Source organism: Perissodus microlepis, chromosome 9 (genome assembly GCF_051167445.1).
Source record: "Perissodus microlepis isolate ML-2025 ecotype Zambia chromosome 9, ASM5116744v1, whole genome shotgun sequence".
Classification (NCBI taxonomy): Eukaryota; Metazoa; Chordata; class Actinopteri; order Cichliformes; family Cichlidae; genus Perissodus; species Perissodus microlepis.
The window spans coordinates 370801-392890 of NC_140469.1; the positions used below are offsets into that span (position 1 = coordinate 370801).

The 22090-nt window shown below is 42.6% G+C and overlaps 1 protein-coding gene across 3 annotated transcripts in view; it reads left to right on the top strand.

The window, feature by feature from the left end:
• LOC146379842 (polypyrimidine tract-binding protein 2-like) overlaps positions 1 to 22090 on the top strand; it is a 34306-nt gene that overhangs the window by 9619 nt on the left and 2597 nt on the right. For all 3 annotated transcript variants that reach the window (XM_084938711.1, XM_084938712.1, XM_084938713.1), the window contains exons 9-11: positions 2191 to 2306; positions 4146 to 4179; positions 4798 to 4890. In XM_084938711.1, coding sequence (XP_084794837.1) covers positions 2191 to 2306; positions 4146 to 4179; positions 4798 to 4890 — 243 coding nt within the window. The remainder of the gene's footprint in view (positions 1 to 2190; positions 2307 to 4145; positions 4180 to 4797; positions 4891 to 22090) is intronic.

Consider the following 22090-nt stretch of genomic DNA (forward strand, 5'->3'; position numbering starts at 1 on the left):
GACTTATCATATGTAAGAGAATATGCACAAAGGGAATTGTCAGGAAAGAGATGGCTGTTTGGAGACACGCCCCTTTTATTAATATTTTGAAAAACAAGTTACGGGTACATATTTGCACAACTTTTTAGGTATATGTACAAGTAGCGGTAATTACAAGTACGAAACATGTACTGTGCTTCATAAACGAGTAACAAATGTAGTACATAACAGTAACCTACAGCACACCAGAAAAATAGATTCGGCCTATCTTTTAGGCTCAGGTGCAGCGACACGGCTTTAACAAGAAGAAAAGTCGGTCATTCACCACCATCTTTCTCTTCTTCCTGCTAAAACCACCAAAGTCCTCTTCTCCAGTGTCGGACACGAACAGGCTCAGGATGGCTTCGTCATCCACTCTCCGCTTCTTTCCTTCGTTGTCACTTTCAAAACCAAAGAAATCCTCGTTGTCAGCGTCAGAGTCGAACACCCTCTGAAGGGCCGTGGCGGTGTCCTCCTCTCCATCATGCAGCAGTCCAGCCCTTCGAAATCCGTTGGTGATCGTGGATGTTTTCACACTTTTCCACGCTGTCAGATTCCACCGGTGGAGTTGAGCATAACTTGCTTTTCGCAAGTTTATCGCCGCTCGTCATCCACGCCTCCCGCTGAACGCGTAGCGCTACTTTGAAGTTTGTTTTTCGCGCTACTTGTACGGCACTATGTTGCCTGGCGGATGGACACGTGACCAACATACCACTCTTGAACCCCGATACTGTGTGTCTGATCACATGCCCTTCCGCCAGGCAACGTAGTGCCGTACAACAGCGGAACAAACAAAACAAATGGTCTTACGATATGACAAAAATCATGGACGATCCATAGAAAAGCCGCACCTGACTAAAAGCCGCAGGGTTCAAAGCTTGTGCAAAAAGTAGCGGCTTATAGCCCGACAATTACGGTACTGTTCATGGTGCGGCAGCCCTGACAGCTAACATGTCAGTTAATTTGACACATTTTGCTGAATCCATTCTTAGTTTCTTTTTATTGTTTTCGCTCACCATTTCAGCTCCACCTCAATTTTTCCATAATAAACGTCTTGTACCAGCTGTGTGAGGTCACAATGAAGGTAGGGGAGGGGCTGATCGCATTAAGAGATTTGATTGGGTAGTACAGTGTCAGTTATGAAAATGAAAGAATGGGCTGCTGTCAGTGTTCGTACAGCTGGTGCAACAGCTCTTCAGGCCGGTCCATTGGCCCGTTGTGCCAGATTACCAGTCCAATTCTAAATTGCCCACAGTGTGAATGGTTGTTTGGTTCTCTGTGTTAGCTGTGCGACAGACTGGTGACCTGTGTAAGGTGTACCCTTCCTTTCGCCCTATGGTAACTGGGATAGACTCCTCCTCCTCTGCGGTCATGATGAGGATAAGCAAAAGAGAATAAATGGCGTACTGGTTTTTTCACCTAGGAGGTAATCCTGAGAGTTGTTGACCCACCCTGTCATCATGGGAGTCATTAAGGTGTCATGGGTCAAGTTGTGAGTGTGTGTTGAATTACCGTAAAGGAAACTAAAACTAGAACGTTAACCACCGTAGGTAATGTTTGTAACGCTATATAAGTAAGTTGTTCCATCTATTCAATATAACCTCTGTCTTGTGTCAGGGTCTAATGTAGAACAACAGTCTGTGTTCTGCCCTCAGTTTGATTGCTCCAAAGCTGAACTGTGTCCCTGGTTATTGGTGTGAAATCACAGCTTCTAAACGCCACTGGTAAGAGTTGGTTGGGTGAAACAAAAACTACTATTCCTACAACTACATGTCCACATTCTTATTTTGAGATTATTTTAAGAGGGTAACACCATTCACCTCACATGTGATAGATACCCAGGAGGAAGAGAAACAACCCAGTGTGTCTGGGCTGCATTACTGCGGTTGTTACAGTTATTGTGATCATTTTTGAAAAAAAAAAAAATGATAAAGTGCATCCAGTGTATCAAACAGTAGAAAACGTCTTTGTGTATGGTACAAAGAAACAGTTTTGTGTGGTCAGACATGCAGGGTTTGATGCTAAGTGCCAATTTTGATACTTGTATCCACTGAGAGGGTTGTACTGTGTTCTTGCCATGATGTATTGTCACCATCATCAACATCGTTATCGTTTCAACTGCTGTAAGAAAATGATTTTCCACTCCGTGATTGTCTGTCTGCTTCCCGTCAGGAGCCCTGAACCCTCTGAGTGCGGCGGCAGCTGCTGCTGCTGCAGCGGGGAGGGTGGCCCTCGCTGGGCAGACAGGCTCCAGTGGGGTCCTGCTGGTTAGCAACCTCAATGAAGAGGTTAGTAATACTGACACCAGTAACACCAGTAAAATGGAAAGTCTACAATTAAAACTCCACCGCTCCTACACACCACCTCCATTCATCTGTTCCTGTTTTTTCTGTTGCTCGCTGTGGGTCAGTTTTTCTATTTCCAGATTTGTTTTCTTGTGCTTGTCATTAAAGATGTGTATAAAAAAAACTCATGTTTGACACTTGAATCTGTTAATCTTGATAATTTAGTTTACTTTGCTTTTGTGTGAGACACACACAGACTGAACACACAGTTTGGTTTTCATGAACTTTGTAGTCTTAGAACTCCAGGAAAAACAAGGCTTCCTTTATGTAAGCTGTAGTTTCCCAAAGGTTCATTTAATTGTATAATATTTGTTCGCATTCAGATAGCCTGTTGCCTGTATGTGTTACCTCCTAACCAGCGTGTGTAGACATCATTTTCATTGTAATCACTGAGCTGTGTGGAGCAGTTGATGTCCTACATCTGGGCTCCTGTTGTAGGTCTAGTTTTATAAAATACTTTTCCTATGAACATTTCTTTACTGTAATTTTGTGTTGTCCTTATAAGCAAGAACTTATTCTCCCCCCTGTTTTTCCTTTTTTGGTCCACTTGGTGACTGCGGGATTTGACGTTTATTTCATAGGCACCCGAACCCTCTCCCCTCTTTCCTGTTCTGATAATCAAGCCTTCCCTTCTCTTGTCAAACTGCATCTAACTCTGCTAACTGTCTGTCTTCTCTTTTTCTCTAAGCTCTCCTCACCTCTCCTCAGCTCATATGAAAGCTCATATGAAATCATTCTGTGGTCTCCTAACTGTGTCTAAGCCCTGGGAACAAACACCTGCTGCTTGCTCTTTTATCCCTTTTCTTCTGTTTTTGGTTTGTGTGTTTAAACTGATTTGGCATCTGACTTGTCTGCTCTGCTCATCTCTGTGAACGGTTGTGTTATTCTGCCTTTGGACAGTATCTACACCACTTAAAGCCCTGATGTTAAGATACTGTGCTCATGCTTTCTTTTAGCTTTGTGGATTTGTGTGAATGCCATGCTATACTGAAGTGGCCTTCACATCAACTCTTGCATGCAAGATTTTGTTGCCTTTTATACTGCATGCTATCTAATCTCCTTGTGAACTCGTGTCACACCATTGCTGAAAGACATTCAGTTTTCTCACAGCTGCTGCATGTTCTATTTGTCCCATTGTTGTGAATGAGTTTGAATATTAATGATTTATTATGATTTGAGATGAATGTACCTTTATCCCATGCTTGTCTAGGATGAAAGCCAGTTTTGGTTTTTTTTAAACTTTGCTCTATTTTCTCCAAAGACAACATTGATCCAAGCCATTATCTCTGACCAAACTACTTGCATTATTCCAGTGTACTGACCTGTATTTTATTTTTTTGTCCCTCCCCCATTCCTCATTTTTTAAATTTCCTTACCCAAATTTGCATTTGCCTCCCTGATTTCTCTCTCTCTCTCTCGCTCTCGCTCTCTCTCTCTCTCGCTCGCTCTCTCTCTCGCTCTCTCTCTCTCTCTCTCCCTCCACCCTGCTCCACCTTCACTCCGTGTGCTGGTGGGGATTTTATAAATTTATAACCTTCAATCACCCTTTCTTCCTCCCATATTAACCAACCCTTCTTCCCCTCCATGACCCCTCATCCACCGCTTGCTCCCCTCCTCCATGACCCACCACCTCCATCACTCTCCGGGGAAAAACAAAAACCACCATTCCTCCTACCTACCTCCGTTCTGGATCGATCTGTCCATCTCTACCTCCGCTCCGCTCCGACTCTTCTACCTCTCTACCTGTCTCACGCTGCTTGTTGCTCTTCTCTCCCTCTAAAGATGGTTACGCCCCAAAGTCTGTTTACCCTCTTCGGTATGTTATCGTTAGCTCTCTCTCTCTTCTTTCTTTAGCTCTACTTTTCTTTCTTGTATCTACTCTTTCTATTCTACTTTCATTCTGACTTTTTGTTGTTGTTGTTACTATTATTATTATTATTGTTGTTATTATTATTATTGTTATTATTATTATCATAGTTATTATTAATATTGTTATTGTTAGCATTACAAGCTTCTCTATATTTGTTTGCTGATTGTAGATTTGGTCATTTTGAATCTTCATTGACCGCCTGTTAATTGGTTTGGGTTATGTCATGTCATTACTTTGCCCTAAAATTTACTACTTAGTAAGACGTTAATGCATGTCTAAGCCATTGGTTTTTGCATGCTGTTTTTATTTTTAGCCATCTCACATAGCTTGATAACGTTTCTGCTTAGAGGGTGCTTCTTCTTTATCCTTTATCTGTTTTTTCACACACTTTCATACACCTCACACTCTACAGTCTAAAATAAACCTGTGTTTCTATGCTGTCGTCTCTGCTGTACCTTGTTTTTAAATATCCTTGTCTCCTGTGAAACCCTGAGATTTTTCTAACTGCCTGCTTTTTTTCGTCCCAACCTCTTCTCCTATTGCTGGCTTCTGGGTCTGTCACAGGAGTGTATGGTGATGTCCAGAGGGTGAAAATTCTTTACAACAAGAAGGACAGTGCTCTCATACAGATGTCTGAGTCCAATCAGGCCCAGCTAGGTAAGTGGATATCTCTGTTATATGGATGTCTGACTTGTCTGTAGTGCAAGTCCCGTAGTATGCTGTGTAATAAATATTTTGGTCCTGTGTTGCTCATTACACTTTTCTTAAATATAATGCAGCACAGTCATTACTTGCCAGAGAAAGTAATTCTGTACACAACTTGTTCTGTTACTTTTTTACTCAGTAAAATGAGCTGAAACGCAGGCTTGTATAATTGGCAGCTAACAATATAAACATTAGAATACAGTCCCACACACCAGCACAAATGCATATCGTGAGGACACATACACACTGTCTTTTAGTTTTTACATAAGAACACAAAGCAAAGATGACAACCAGTGATTTCACTGTAGAAACACACGTATAGGTAGAAATAGAGGCTACAGTGCTCAAGCCTGACTGTTCATCGCTGCCTTTGTTACACATGGTTCTGGGTCAGCATGCACTCAGCTTTTTCATTGGCTAGCTCTGTGTCTGCATGTTTTCTGCAGGTACTTTAAAAGAGATGAAGTTAGCAGTGTAACATGGTTATTTGTCCTGGATGCAGTTTGCAATTTACCAGCAAACTGTTATCCATTTGTGCAAAAACAAAATAAAATAAAAAATAAAGAGTCCTTCTGTGTGTCATCATGCAGGACACTTAAGCCCCTTTTCAATTAGTACCTATTCAGGTTGCCTCGTCACAGTTGTCAGGGTTTGCCATTAGGTCATAGTACCAGGTAACAGGTCCTTTTTTTAGCACCTACTTGGCCATGGTTCCAAATGATCCCAAAATGTGACGTCAACAGACTGCATGCCACCAGTTGGCTAGTCAGTGGCATCACAAGAGTGTCTCATTCATGAAAATCAAAACCGCCGTTTTTAAAACCTGGCAACAAGGGAAATGGCTAGAAAAAACAACGCCATGGTCCACAGACCGAGCAGCAGGCATATCGTCGCCTCGATGTCCACTTTGTAGCGTTCGCGTCACATACTAATTACGTCATGGGACGCTCAGCTGTGTTGCTATGGCGATGAACACGCGCAGTTCTTCCATTTCTAAGGCTTCCTGTTGCCAACAAATCTGTGAGAAGGCAAGGTAAGGAAGACAGAGCCCCTGCAGGACTACAGCCGGGGACATGCTCTGTGATCCACATGGGGTTGACATCAACTGCATCACTGACTACATACATTTCTGTGAAGATACCTAAAGCGCCTTGAGGCGACTTTTGTTGGGATTTGGCGCTGTATAAATAAAATTGAATTGAATTGAATCCCAGCCAGGACTGTATGCTGTTTTTCCAACAATAAGCCCTGGATCAACATTGACAAGAAAGCCCTACTGAATGAGTTGAATGTGGTGCTAATAAGGTGTAGATGCATACAGACCAAACTCCATCTGAATAACACCAAAGAGGTGTGGAGAGAGATGCAGCTGATGCCCTCAATCAGATAAATTGGCAGTAGCCTGGACACAGCATGAACAATGAACTGACTCTCTATCTTAACAGGGTCAGTACTGGGCCCCCTGCTGCCCCTCCACACTCAGCACCAATCTTAATACCTCCTCAGCCATCAAACAATCCACCACTACACATCCCCTCCTCCATGCAAAGATTGGGTGTTCGGAACCAACCCCGCTCCCACTGTCATCTAAAATTCGCTCTTCATACCGGACTGTGATGGTAGGGATGGGTATCATTTAGGTTTTATCCGATACCGGTGCCAAACTGGTACTTTTGAAACGGTGCCGGTGCTTAAACGGTGCTCGAACCGGTGCTTAAAGAATGGAGAACACAAACTTTGTCCAAAAACTTCTTATGTTTTTATTTTTAGCAGTCTCTTTTTTTCTGCAAAATGATAACCAAGTTAGCCTTTTCTGTTGATGCAACATACCTCCTTCGGTTGGAACCGGTGCTTAAACAATGGAAAACACAAACTTTGTCCTAAAACCTCTCACGTTTAACTGTTTTGTTTTGTTTTTTTTTGTAAAAGGATAACAATGTTAGCCTTTTCTGCAGCTATCACCTTATAGCACTTGTTGCAGGCTGCTGAGTTTGCATCTTTTGCTGTGTACAGCCAGACTTACATAGGTACCGCCTACTATCCTTGGAAAGGTAAAATGATTGGCTAGAATCCAAAGTGTATGACATCTCAAGAAAAAAAAGCACCGAAATAAAGCACCGAAATGTGCGCTGCTTTTCGGTCTGGTTACTACCGGTTATGTCAGAACCGGTGCCATAATGGCACCGGATACCGGTACCCATCCCTAGTGATTGGTGTCCAGCTAAGAGCGTAAGTGTAGGGACTACACCAAAGCAAAGCTACAGACCCTGGTCGCATCAGGTCTGAATGACTTCAGACCAGTTACCTTGACGTTAACATGTCATCAAGGTGCTGGAGAGACTGGTTCTTGCCCGACTTAGCTTCCAGGTGAAACATGCTCTCAACACTCTTCGGTTCACTTACCAGCCTCTTGTGGGGGTGGATGATGCTGTTATCTGCCTGTTGCAACATGCTCGCTTTCACATGCGTGGAACTGGTAGCATTGTGAGAATCGTATTACTTGTCTTTCCAAGGAAAAACGACTCAAGTGAGAAGCTGCTCAGGGTGGGTATCACCACTTCTCCTGTCTCCTGGATTGCCGACCACGTCTTTAAGGTTGGGCAGGAGTGGTGAGAAACTATGTGGAGAAGTCTGTTGTTCACACATAACGAAGTTTTGTTTTGGTACCTCGGCACACATCAGACACAAGTTTTTTTGTTTGTTTGTTTGTTTGTTTTGGTGATTTTTTTGTGTGTGTTTGTTTTTAAAAAATACGTGTTTACAGAAACATATTCCAATTATAGTTATATAACCGATATGGACAATGTGTAGACTCTCAGCTTCCATTTGAGGGTATCCACATTCAAATTGGGTGAAGGGTTTAAGAGTTTTTGCTCCTTAACACGTGCCAAAAGTAATTAGCTAATTGACTCAAAGTCGATTCCATGGCCAGGTGTGGGCAATTCCGTCATTATGTCATTGTCAGTTTAGCAAATAAATGGCATGGAGTTGATTTGAGGTGCACTATAAAACAGTTGAATGGACACTATCTGTATGTGCATGTGTGCAGGAAGTCACAAATAGAATTTAGATGTATTTCACAGATCTGGGGAAAAAGCTCTCTCTGTCTGGTGGTGCGTGTTTGTATGTTTCTATACTGCTTACCAGATGGAAGCATTTTAAACAGTCCATTGCCAGGGTGGGTGGGGTCTGCAGTGATACGTCAGTGCCGGAGATGGCAGTAGGATCAATAAAGCAATCCGCAAAGCTGGAAGCATCATAAATCAGAACTTGGAGGCATTTGAGTCATTGAGGGACGGGACTGTGCTCCACCATGGATAACCCATCGCACCTTCTCCACTCCACACTTCTAAGGCAGATTTATAGTCTACATATTATTTATTAAATGCAACTTACACTTCTCTCTTACACAACGCCAGTCTTACGTTTACTGTTTTTAACCAACTTTTACTTTACTTTTTAAACCATTTTTACTTTTCATTGTTTTTTGTCACTGTTGTATAGTGCAGGAATTATATCTCATAATATAAGGCCCTTATTGGACACCTGTGACACTCTTATTTTAACTGTGTTGTTTATTGTTGTGTATTGTAGACTCTACTATTTTTACTTTATCATGCTGTTGTAACACAAAAAATTCCCTTATGGGCTCAATAAAGTATCCATCTATTTAACATAACAAAATCCTTTTAGTACTTTGTTCGAGATCGAATGCATTCCCCTCTCGCCCCTTTAGGCGGTCTTTATCCTCCAAGCTGTCGTCCTCTACCAGAGGCCTGGGAGCTTGAGGGTCCTGTGCAGTATCTTACCTGTTCCTAGGACTGCGCTCTTCTGGACAGAGATCTCCGATGTTGTTCCTGGGATCTACTGGAGCCACTCGCCTAGCTTGGAAGTCACTGCAACAAGTGCTTCGATTACCACTGGGGCCACTGCTACCTTCACCCTCCACATCTTCTCGAGCTCTTCTCTGAGCACTTGGTAGTTTTCCAGCTTGGTTAGCCACCACCATTTTGTCTGTCTGTATCTGGAAGTCCCACAGGATCTTAGCTCGGCCATTCTCCACCATCCTTGGGGGCGTCTCCCATTTTGACCTTGGGACTTCCAGGCCATACATGGCACAGATGTTCCTGTATACTATGCTGGCCACTTGGTTATGGCGTTCAATGTATGCCCTGCCTGCTAGCATCTTACACCCTGCACTTCTGTGCTGGATTGTCTCAGGGGCATCTTTACACACCCTTTACCTGGGGTCTTGCCTGGCGTGATAGACCCCAGCCTCTATGGATCTTGTGCTCTGAGCTTGTTCCTGTGCTGCTATGATTAGTGCCTCTGTGCTGTTTATTCATAAGGTTAGTTAGTAGAGTTGCCAACCGTCCCGTAAAAACCGGAGTCGTCCCATATTCAGAGAAAATATTACGTTTTGTATTGAGCTGAAAAGGAACACAGTTTGTCCCGTACTTCAGCTAGAATAGAAAAAGACACAAAGCTGGAGTTATTCTGTGTATTTACGCTGCACAACTGCCTCTTCTTCTCTCATTCTCTCATTCTCTCCCCTCTCTCTCCTGTTGCTACTTCAATCATGAAACTGATCAATGATCAGCTGATCGGCTTTTCTCTCGTGTTTGTTTATCGCCCACTTTGCGCCAGAAAGAGGAAACCAGCGGATGTCGCGCTAAACAACAGCAGCACGTTTGAGCTTGATCAGCTGTTGTTAGAATTTATTTAATATTACTTTCTAGTATCAGCTGATGTTTGCTGGAGCCACAGCTGTAAAGCTGCTGGTCATGATGTCGGTTTGGATATGTGGTGAGAGGGAAACATGAAGATGAAACCAGGAGATGTCCTTACTGAATCATCAGAGCTGAACAGGTGATGGAGAAACAGGTTTACCTTTTAGGTGACATGGATGAGTTGAAGGGAAGTTATGAACTGATTCTGAGAGACAAATAACACCAGGATCCTTTTCTAAGTAGCTGACAGCTGGTAACTGTGCAGGGGCGGGTCTAGCAAAGTTTTGCCAGGGGGCCAGGTAGGGCATTAACAGGGAAAGGGGGCACAAAGAAATACTTTTATTCTTTCTTATTCTCACTTAAAATGTCTCGCTTTTATTAAATAATTATCTGAATCTTACAACCAAAGTTTTTATCAGATGTAAAATGTATGGAAATCATACATATACCAACAAGACTGTACATCACTGTCACAACAGCGTTTGTTTTCATTCAAAGGCTTTATGGCTTTTCCTATAATACCTGGTGGGCCGGTCTCTAGTCAAAATGACCGGGCTGATTTTTTTGTCCCAGTCCAGCCCTGGGCACGACACGCAGTGAGTTCATCTGAGCAGGTGCATTAAAAAATAAATGGCCGGGCCAGCGGTGCACATCGCAAATTAGCTCGCATAGACACATTAGTTGTGCTGCTTCTTAATGACGGTATCTTAGCTAACAACCCCAACTACCAGATTCAACTTGTAATTGGCTAAAAATAATTTAGCCAACTGGTGAGAGGGACGTTGCTAGCTGGCAGTTTTTTCAAGCGATGTTGAAATTTCCACATTCCAACACTTCAAATTCTTCAGGAGCTGTCCGCTCAGCGCTGCATCGGCACCATGGAAATATACGGATGCATCCGTAGACTCGAGACAGAATTCACAGGTGTATGGACCAATGTTTTCTTTTCTGATCAAACCAGAAAGCTTTAATGAGCAGCTGGGTTTGTCTTGCCTTAACTGCCTGGACACAGAGGACATCGAAATGCAGCTGATTGAACTGAAAAGCTCAACTCTATGGGGGTCTTTGCAGAACTACGAATGCAGCTGGAATCCATAGCTGTGCGTTATCATGGAGCTTGCATTTTCAATTCAATTCAATTTTATTTATATAGCGCCATATCACAACAAAAGTCGCCTGAAGGCGCTTCATAGGTACAGAGAAAAACCCAAAAATCATATGACCCCCTATGAGCAGCACTTTGGCGACAGTGGGAAGGAAAAACTCCCTTTTAACAGGAAGAAAGCTCCAGCACAACCAGGCTCAGGGAGGGGCGGCCATCTGCTGCGACCGGTTGGGGTGAGAGAAGGAAAACAGGATGAAAGACATGCTGTGGAAGAGAGACAGAGGTTAATAACAGATATGATTCAATGCCGAGAGGTCTATTAACACATAGTGAGTGAGAAAGGTGACTGGAAAGGAAAAACTCAATGCATCATGGGAATCCCCGGCAGCCTACGTCTATTGCAGCATAACTAAGGGAGGATTCAGGGTCACCTGGTCCAGCCCTAACTATATGCTTTAGCAAAAAGGAAAGTTTTAAGCCTAATCGAGATATCTAGAGATAGTGTCTGTCTCCCGAATCCAAACTGGAAGCTGGTTCCACAGAAGGGGGGCCTGAAAACTGAAGGCTCTGCCTCCCATTCTACTTTTAAATACTCTAGGAACAACAAGTAGGCCTGCAGTGTGAGAGCGAAGTGCTCTAATAGGGTGATATGGTACTACAAGGTCATTAAGATAAGATGGGGCCTGATTATTTAAGACCTTGTATGTGAGAAGGAGGATTTTGAATTCTGGATTTAACAGGAAGCCAATGAAGGGAAGCCAAAACAGGAGAAATCTGCTCTCTCTTTCTAGTCCCTGTCAGGACTCTTGCTGCAGCATTTTGGATTAGCTGAAGGCTTTTCAGGGAGGTTTTAGGACTTCCTGATAATAATGAATTACAGTCGTCCAGCCTCGAAGTAATAAATGCATGAACTAGTTTTTCAGCGTCACTCTGAAACAGGATATTTCTAATTTTAGAGATGTTGCACAAATGGAAGAAAGCAGTCTTACATATTTGTGTAATATGTGCGTTGAAGGACATGTCCTGTTCAAAAATGACTCCAAGGTTCCTCACAGCTTTACTGGTGGCCAAGGTAATGCCATCCAGAGTAAGAATCTGGTTAGATACCATATTTCTAAGATTTTCAGGGCCGAGTACAATAACCTCAGTTTTATCTGAATTAAGAAGCAGAAAGTTAGCGGCCATCCAGGTCTTTATGTCTTTAAGACATTCCTGCAGTTTACCTAATTGGTGTGTGTTACCTGGCTTCATGGATAGAAAGAGCTGGGTGTCATCTGCATAGCAGTGAAAATTTATGCTAATGTAAACAGAATTGGTCCTAGCACTGAACCCTGTGGAACTCCATAATTAACCTCAGTGTGTGAAGAGGACTCTCCATTTACATGTACCAATTGGAGTCTATTAGATAGATATGATACAAACCACTGCAGTGCAGTACCTGTAATACCTACAGCATGTTCTAATCGCTCTAATAGGATATTATGGTCGACAGTATCGAATGCTGCACTGAGGTCTAGCAGGACAAGCACAGAGATGAGTCCACTGTCAGAGGCCATAAGAAGATCATTTGTAACCTTCACTAAAGCTGTTTCTGTGCTGTGATGAGCTCTGAAACCTGACTGAAACTCTTCAAATAAACCATTCCTCTGCAGATGATCTGTTAGCTGTTTGACAACTACTCTTTCAAGGATTTTTGATATGAAAGGAAGGTTGGAGATTGGCCTATAATTAGCTAAGACTGCTGGGTCTAGAGATGCTTTTTGAGTAAAGGTTTAACTACAGCCAGCTTGAAGGCCTGTGGTACGTAGCCGATTAGAGATGGGAGACCTGTGTCTCTGAGTGGGAGACCAGAGATCAGATTAACATGTTTATCTCTGTATTAACAAACATGCCATATTGGCCCAGTTGTTGTGAGGAGACCATAAATAGCATTTGTATTTTCTGTTGTACAGTTCATTTGCTGTTATGGAGTTCTTGTTATGGATAAACACATCCACATCTGTGAACAAATATATTTCTATAAAGTTGTTCTATATCGTGTGTAACTGTTAATATAGAAAGTTATTAAATTTATTGCTAATGCAATTATATGACACATTGACTTCTGAGGAAATTTTAGATGGCACTCATCATCGGGAAGGTTGCCGACCCCTGGACTACACTCTTCCAGTCAGAACGACATTCCGATGTCAGTGCTGTATGTCCTGGTGGTGTGGATCAGTGAATCACTTTGTTTACTCTGTGTAAAGCTTGATGTCATCCATGTACATGACGTGGCTTACGATTGCTCTATTCCACAGTTGGTATCTGTAGCCAGTCTTGTCAATGATCTCACTTAGGGGTTCAGGCCTATGCAGAACATTGTGTGATCTACCAAGGCACACCTCCTTGGTAGATCCTGCACTTAATGGTGACTTGTGCTATGAGCTTGAAGTTGGCCTCTAGTGTGTCCGCCACATCCCCATTGAGTTCCTGATGAAGGCTCTTAGGGTCCTGTTGATCTTGTACAGTTCTAGGCATTCCAGGATCCAGGTGTGGGGCATTGAGTCATATGCCTTCTTGTAATGAATCCAGGCAGTGCACAGGTTGGTCAGCCTGGTCTTGCAGTCTCTGGCAGCTGCTCTGTCTACCAGTAGCTGGTATTTTGCGCCTCTGGTATTCTTGCCAAATCCTTTCTGTGCCTTGTACTGACCCATGTACCTGTTCATCTTAGCCGCTATGATGCCTGACACAGGCTTACATGTGGTACTCAGGCAGATTATTGGTTGTTAGTTGGAAGGAACCGGTCCCTTCTGGGGGTCCGTGGGGATCAGGACTGTCTGGCCTTCGATTAGCCATTCCATGTGTCTCTAATCAACTAGCTGCTCGTTCACTTGTACTGCCAGACACTCAGGGAGTAAGTAAAATTTTATTTATATAACACATTTCTAGATAAAAGATCACAAAGTGCTTCACAAGGTATAAAACAAAAACAGACAAAAGTTAACAAAATGCAATTCTAAAAAGATGTGTTTTTAGTTGTTTTTTAAAAGTGACCACTGAGTCTGCAGATCTTAAGTTCCGAGGAAGAGAGTTCCACAGTCTGGCGGCCACAGTGGCAAAAGCTCTATCACCCTTGGTTTTCAGCCTTGTATGCTGAATAACAAGTAGGCCCTGATCACAAGACCTCCGGGACCTACTAGGGACATAGGGCTGTAAAAGTTCAATGATGTAGGCTGGTGCTTGTCCTTGAAGAGCTATAAATGTCAGAACCAGTATCTTAAAATGGACTCTGAATTCAACAGGGAGCCAGTGCATCTGTATAAGCAACGGTGTCACATGGGAGTACTTAGATGTTTTTGTCAGAAGCCTTGCTGCAGCACAGTCACCTTTTCCGCCAGTAGACTTGAGCCATGTCAGAGCCTGGTGCTGTCCAACTGTTCATACTGGAGGCCATTTCTTGGATGTCTGCCGCTGTTCAGGGAGGCTGCTGTGGTCTGCCCTCAGATCCACTAGCCGCTGAGCATTGGCATTATGGGTTGCGTCCTTCTCCCATATGCTCTTCCAGTATTGTTCCGTCTCCAGCCTTGGTGGTGCTGTTCTCATATTGTTCCCCTGTCACTGGGAGTACACCTTGGATGGTTCTGTTGGCAGCTTCCAAGGCCTCAGATATGGACAGCTTGCTGTACTCCTTAGGCACCTTTTTTATTGCACCTTTCTGCCAAACCGATAGTTGGCTAACCTCCCGCTGTGCTACCTTGATCTTTACCTCTAGTCTCCGTCTCCATGGAGGGTACCGCTCCTTGTGGCTGTTCAACTTGTAGCTAAGCATCTCACTGATCACTGCTGCCGTGGTGTAGATCAGCTAGTTAGTCTCGGTTATGGTGGCGGTAGGTATTGTCTGTAGTGCTGCATTCACATCATCTAGTAGATCTTCTGAGGGTACTTCACTTAGTCTTGGGAACTGGATCCAGGTTTCAAGCTTGGCCATGATCCTATTAGGTCAGTTCTTCTTACACTCAATGATCCTTCTTCCATTGCACTTGGGGTTTGGTACCCAATCTCAGTTGGGGGTGATGATGACTCCCCCTGACCTGTCATCCTGGCTCCCCCTTGCCATAGCATACGTGTTGTACCTTGTCAATCCTCTAGCCATGAGAGCAGTCCCTTCTTCCAAATATTGGAACACTGAGGTACTAGTTGATTTGCCATCAATGTGGATGCTGGGTATCGACGATTCCATAGTTCCGCCATCCTGTTCCTATAACCCCTTCCGCTGGGGTTACTTACGTAGTAGCATTCCAGTGCCCTATTTTTTTTTTTCTCTTGCCCACCGATGCCGTTCCAGTAGCCCACTTCCAATCATGGTGCCCTGGTTCCTCAACACCTGACCCTGCGGTCCTTGTCCGGGCGACGTCCGAGCTGGTATTATGGCTTCATATTTATCTCTCTCGCTCATCCCCCACATTCAGACACTCGTACATCATACATGCCAGACATGTTGCTATAAAATAGTCACTTGAATAAACTAAAATACAAAATGAAATACAAAATATTGATAAAAATAATAACAATAACAATAACAACTGTGATAATTAAAACCTTAAACTAAAACACTACCATGACTGTTGATTGAGATATGTAATGTACATATCTCGATGATCATCTCTTTCGTTTTGGCTACGTTTAGCACCAGATTGTTCTCTCTACACCAGCCCACAAGGTGTTCAACTTCTCTCCTGCACACTTATTCATCGTTTCCGGAAATCAGTCCTACCACTGTGGTGTCATCTGCAAACATAATAGTTAGGTTCCCCTCATATCTGGATACACAGTCGTGTGTTATCAGTGCAAACAACAGTAGGTTGAGAACACAGTGGGGGTTGGAGATGGTTTTTCCCAACACGGACAGACTCAGGTCTGTAAGTCAGAAAGTCCAGGATCCACAGTTTGTGTTCAGGACAAGTAAGAGGAGTTTCCCAGTTAGTTTCTGTGAAGTAATGATGTTAAATGCTGAGCTAAAATCAATGCATAGGTGTCTTTGCGGTCCAGATGGATGATAACGGACTGTAATATTGCATACTTTGTGGAGCAGTTGGAATGATAAGCAAACTAGAGCGAATGTTGCAGGAAGGCTAGCTATGATGTAAATGGACTGGTTCTTATATAGCGCCTTTCTACTCTTCTGAGCACTCAAAGCGCTTTATATAACTTGTGCATTCACCCATGGATATTTGGCATGCAGACTAGGGGAAGCAAGGACTTGAACCACCAACCTTCCGATCGGTAGATGACCTGCTCTACCGCCTGAGCTACAGCCACCCCGATGTGTAGCTTGATAAACTGTTCAAAACACTTCATCACAATTGGCGTCAATGCAATGGGATGGTAGTCATTTAGACAGCATATGGGGTTTTTTCTGGATGTTTCGTCTGTAGCTCATTGATGGCGTCGTGTACCCCTCCAAGTGACTCATTAGCAGTGGCCTCGGTATTAGCGCTGGGCGTTATGTAAACAGCAGCTGTGATAACAATGGTAAATGGCTGGCATTTCACAATGAGAAACTCTGCCACATTAGTCACACAACACTGCACTCAGCTGCCATTAACACATGAATTTTAATATAAATTAATATAGATGCACAGACCTCCACCTCGACTCTTACCGGAGCTAGGTGCGTCTCTTATATTATATTACATTATATATATATATATATATATATATATATATAGTATAGTATATATATTATAGTATATATGTTATAGTATATACATTAGGTGAATGTGCAGTAGTAGCAACAAGCAGGGGAATTCTGTACATTAATAAGAATAGACAATCTGACTATTTTACAGAATACACAATATAAACATATTTAAAATTAAAGGAATTTGAAATGTACATTGTGCCTGGGTTTAGAGTGTCTGGAAGAGAGTCCTGTCTCAGTCAATTATAGATGATGTGAGAGGGCAGGTGTGTGTGTGTTCAGGGCCCGGATGGCTTGGGGATAGAAGCTCCTCTTGAGTCTCTCTGTCCTTGCCCGGATGATGCGGAACCTTCTACCAGATTGCAGAAGTTGGAACAGCTTGTTGCCAGGATGGGACGGGTCCTTCAGTATCTGCTCTAGTCCGGCATCTCCTGGTGTAGGTGTCCTGAAGCGGGGGGAGAGCAATCCTGCAGCAGCGTTCTGCTGTACGGATCACTCTCTGGAGAGCTTTTTGGTCCTTAACACAGCTGTTCCCAAACCACGATGTGATGTTCTGTGTGAGGATGCTCTCCACAGCGCCTGTATAGAAAATCCTGAGGATCTTTGGAGAGACCCTGAACTTCCTCAGTTGTCGTAGGTGATACAGGCACTGCCTAGCCTTTTTGGTCTGGACCTGAATGTGGGCAGACCATGTCAGGTCTGAGGAGATGTGGACACACATCGCGATAGAATATGGTTAAAACACGCATGCGCAGTGCATTTGTTTTCATATGCACATGGTGGCAACGGAGAATGAGAAGTGGGAAAGCGGATCGTTGAGTGAAACAGATGAACCAGAATTGGTTTGTAAAAATGGTGCAACTTCAGTGATGTGGAACTGGTTTGGTGTTTGTCCGTCAGATACCCACCAAAGCACTTTTTTTTGTAGAACATGTAAGCGGGCCGTCGTTATTACCGTATTTGTTGGACTAAGGTGCTCGTAAACGAAACGTAAACGTCAAACGAACACTGCGGCACACTGAGAGTTAAAAACTGTCTAAATTCTTTCATCTTTAATAAAATGATCAGCTTTGCTGCTTTACCAGGTGTAACAATTAAGTTTAACATCCAGGCATCCATGAAAACAGAATTTATTAAATTTAACAGAGTTAGAAGTTAGCAGGAAGTTAGCTCGCTAGCTTCCACCTAAACATGATATAGCATGTTCTGACTGAGAGATTTCTGAAAAAATTAAATTTCAATTCAATTCAATTTTATTTATATAGCGCCAAATCACAACAAAAGTCGCCTCAAGGCGCTTCATAGATACAGAGAAAAACCCAACAATCATATGACCCCCTATGAGCAAGCACTTTGGCGACAGTGGGAAGGAAAAACTCCCTTTTAACAGGAAGAAACCTCCGGCAGAACCAGGCTCAGGGAGGGGCGGCCATCTGCTGCGACCGGTTGGGGTGAGAGAAGGAAGACAGGATAAAAGACATGCTGCGGAAGAGAGACAGAGGTTAATAACAGATATGATTCAATGCAGAGAGGTCTATTAATACATAGTGAGTGAGAAAGGTGACTGGAAAGGAAAAACTCAATGCATCATGGGAATCCCCCGGCAGCCTACGTCTATTGCAGCATAACTAAGGGAGGATTCAGGGTCACCTGGTCCAGCCCTAACTATATGCTTTAGCAAAAAGGAAAGTTTTAAGCCTAATCTTAAAAGTAGAGATAGTTTCTGTCTCCCGAATCCAAACTGGAAGCTGGTTCCACAGAAGAGGGGCCTGAAAACTGAAGGCTCTTCCTCCCATTCTACTTTTAAATACTCTAGGAACAACAAGTAGGCCTGCAGAGCGAGAGCGAAGTGCTCTAATAGGGTGATATGGTACTACAAGGTCATTAAGATAAGATGGGGCCTGATTATTTAAGACTTTGTATGTGAGGAGCAGGATTTTGAATTCAATTCTGGATTTAACAGGAAGCCAATGAAGGGAAGCCAAAACAGGAGAAATATGCTCTCTCCTTCTAGTCCCTGTCAGTACTCTTGCTGCAGCATTTTGGATTAGCTGAAGGCTTTTCAGTGAGTTTTTTGGACATCCTAATAATAATGAATTACAGTAGTCCAGCCTGGAAGTAATAAATGCATGAACTAGTTTTTCAGCGTTACTCTGAGACAGGATATTTCTAATTTTAGAGATGTTGCGCAAATGGAAGAAAGCAGTCTTACATATTTGTGTAATATGTGCTTTGAAGGACATGTCCTGGTCAAAAATGACTCCAAGGTTCCTCACAGCGTTACTGGAGGCCAAGGTAATGCCATCCAGAGTATGAATCTGGTTAGATACCATATTTCTAAGATTTTCAGGGCCGAGTACAATAACCTCAGTTTTATCTGAATTAAGAAGCAGAAAGTTAGCGGCCATCCAGGTCTTTATGTCTTTAAGACATTCCTGCAGTTTAACTAATTGGTGTATGTTATCTGGCTTCATGGACAGATAGAGCTGGGTGTCATCTGCATAGCAGTGAAAATGTATGCTATGTCTTCTAATGATGCTGCCTAAGGGAAGCATGTATAATGTAAACAGAATTGGTCCTAGCACTGAACCCTGTGGAACTCCATAATTAACCTCAGTGTGTGAAGAGGACTCTCCATTTACATGCACAAATTGGAGTCTATTAGATAGATATGATACAAACCACTGCAGCACAGTACCTGTAATACCTACAGCATGTTCTAATCGCTCTAATAGGATATTATGGTCGACAGTATCGAACGCTGCACTGAGGTCTAGCAGGACAAGCACAGAGATGAGTCCACTGTCAGAGGCCATAAGAAGATCATTTGTAACCTTCACTAAAGCTGTTTCTGTGCTGTGATGAGCTCTGAAACCTGACTGAAACTCTTCAAATAAACCATTCCTCTGCAGATAATCTGTTAGCTGTTTGACAACTACTCTTTCAAGGATGTTTGATATGAAAGGAAGGTTGGAGATTGGCCTATAATTAGCTAAGACTGCTGGGTCTAGAGATGGCTTTTTGAGTAAAGGTTTAACTACAGCCAGCTTGAAGGCCTGTGGTACATAGCCGATTATTAGAGATAGGTTGATCATATTTAAGATCGAAGAATTAATCAATGGCAGGACTTCTTTGAGCAGTTTTGTAGGAATGGGGTCTAAAAGACACGTTGATGGTTTGGAGGAAGTAATTATTGAAGTTAACTCAGAAAGATCAATTGGAGAAAAAGAGTCTAACTTAACATCAATGGTACTAAGAGTAGCTGTTGATAATATTACATCTGTGGGATGATTACTGGTAATTTTTTCTCTAATGATAAAAATTTTATTTGTGAAGAAGTTCATGAAGTCATTACTAGTTAACGTTAAAGGGATGGTTGGCTCAACAGAGCTCTGACTGTTTGTCAGCCTGGCTACAGTGCTGAAGAGAAACCTGGGGTTGTTCTTATTTTCTTCAATCAGTGATGAATAGTAAGATGTTCTGGCTTTGTGGAGGGCTTTCTTATAAAGCAGCAAACTATTTCTCCAGGCTAAATGATGATCCTCTAAATTTGTGACACGCCATTTCCTCTCCAGATTACGAGTCATCTGCTTTAGGGTACGTGTTTGAGAATTATACCACGGAGTCAGGTACTTCTGATTAGAGACCTTAGTTTTCACTGGAGCTACAGTATCCAGAGTCGTACGTAGTGAGGAGGTGAAATTATTAACAAGATAATCGACCTCTGTTGGGGTAGCGTTCAGATAGCTGCTCTGCTCTGTGTTGGTACAGGGCATTGAAGATGATAACAGTGGGTGGATTATATTCTTAAACTTAGTTACAGCGCTTTCAGAAAGACATCTACTTTGATAAAATCTACTCTCCACTGCTGTGTAATCAATTATTGTAAATGTAAATGTTATCAGGAAATGATCAGACAGGAGAGGGTTTTCAGGAAACACTGTTAAATGTTCAGTTTCTATGCCATATGTTAAAACAAGATCTAGAGTGTGATTAAAGTGGTGGGTGGGTTCTTTTACATTTTGAGAGAAGCCAATTGAGTCTAATAACAGACTAAATGCCATGTTGAGGCTGTCATTTTTAGCATCTACATGGATGTTAAAATCACCCACAATAATTATTTTATTTGAGCTCAGAACTAAATTAGATATAAAGTCTGAGAAATCAGACAGAAACTCTGTGTAAGGCCCAGGTGGACGATAGATGATAACAAGTAAGACTGGTTTCTGAGTTTCACAGCTGGGGTGGACAATGTTAAGCATCAGGCTTTCAAATGAATTAAAAGTCTGTCTTGGTCTTTCATTAATTAATAGGCTGGTGTGAAAAATTGCTGCCACACCGCCCCCTCGGCCTGTGCTTTGAGGTTTCTGGTAGTTAGAATGACTCGGGGGTGTTGATTCATTTAAACTAACATAATCATCCTGCTGCAACCAGGTTTCTGTAAGGCAGAGTAAATCAATTTGTTGATCAATTATTAAGTCATGTACTAACAGAGACTTGGAGGAGAGAGACCTAATATTTAATAATCCACATTTCACTGTTTTACTCTTTGGTTCAGATGTGGATACTGTACTGTTCTTTCTTTTTGATTGTTTATGTTTAAGTTGTTTGTTGCTGGTTTTTAGTTTGTTTTTTGTCTTTTTGGAAGCTGACACAGTCTCTATGGAGATGGGTTTTTGGGGGGGTAGCAGGAGGAGAGAAGCTGCAGAGAGGCGTGTAAGACTGCAACTCTGCTTCCTGGTCCCAACTCTGGATAGTCATATTTTGGGGGGTTTAATAAATTTGTCCATATTTCTAGAAATGAGAGCTGCTCCATCCAAAGTGGGATGGATGCCGTCTCTCCTAACAAGACCAGGTTTCCTCCAGAAGGTTTGCCAATTATCTATGAAGCCCACATCGTTTCTGGGACACCACTCAGACAGCCAGCAATTTGAGGAGAACATGCGGCTAAACATGTCACTCCTGGTCTGATTGGGGAGGGGACCAGAGAAAACTACAGATTACAAATTAAAATGTACAGCTCTGCTATCACTCCCAACATAAATGAAGACAGAAAACTAAACAGCAGTGACGTTTGTAGGGTTACTGAAGTTGGGCTAGCTGGTGTATAATGTTGTGCTACGTGATCGCTAGCGACACAGCTATGTTAGCATAACATAAACACAGTGAAGCTGGAGGATGAACGCTAACACTTTTACACTCGATAAAAGTTAACGTGAGGGTTCCCGATGGTTAGAGACAAATGCAATCGCATGGCAGGATGGTGTAAACGGACCAAACTTCAGTCAGGAGAACAACTGAGATAATCCATCCACAATACGAGGTTAGTCATTAATATAGTGCAACAACATGGGAATAGAGAAGCTGTGATAGAATACAGCATTAATGAATCAATGAATCAATGGTACAGAAGTGGAGGAAGCAAGAAGAATGAGTTTAATAAAGTTTGATTTATCTGACTGCGTTGTTTCTCTTAATGTGTCTTATAATCCCGTGCACCTTATGGTCCGAAAAATACGTATTTGACTTTTTTATTTGGCACACTGCAGTTTAATGTTGCAAATCACCTCTTTTTAACTTTAGTGGATATTATACATGGTTATGCTGAGGATGTGTCAGCCCATTTCTACTGGA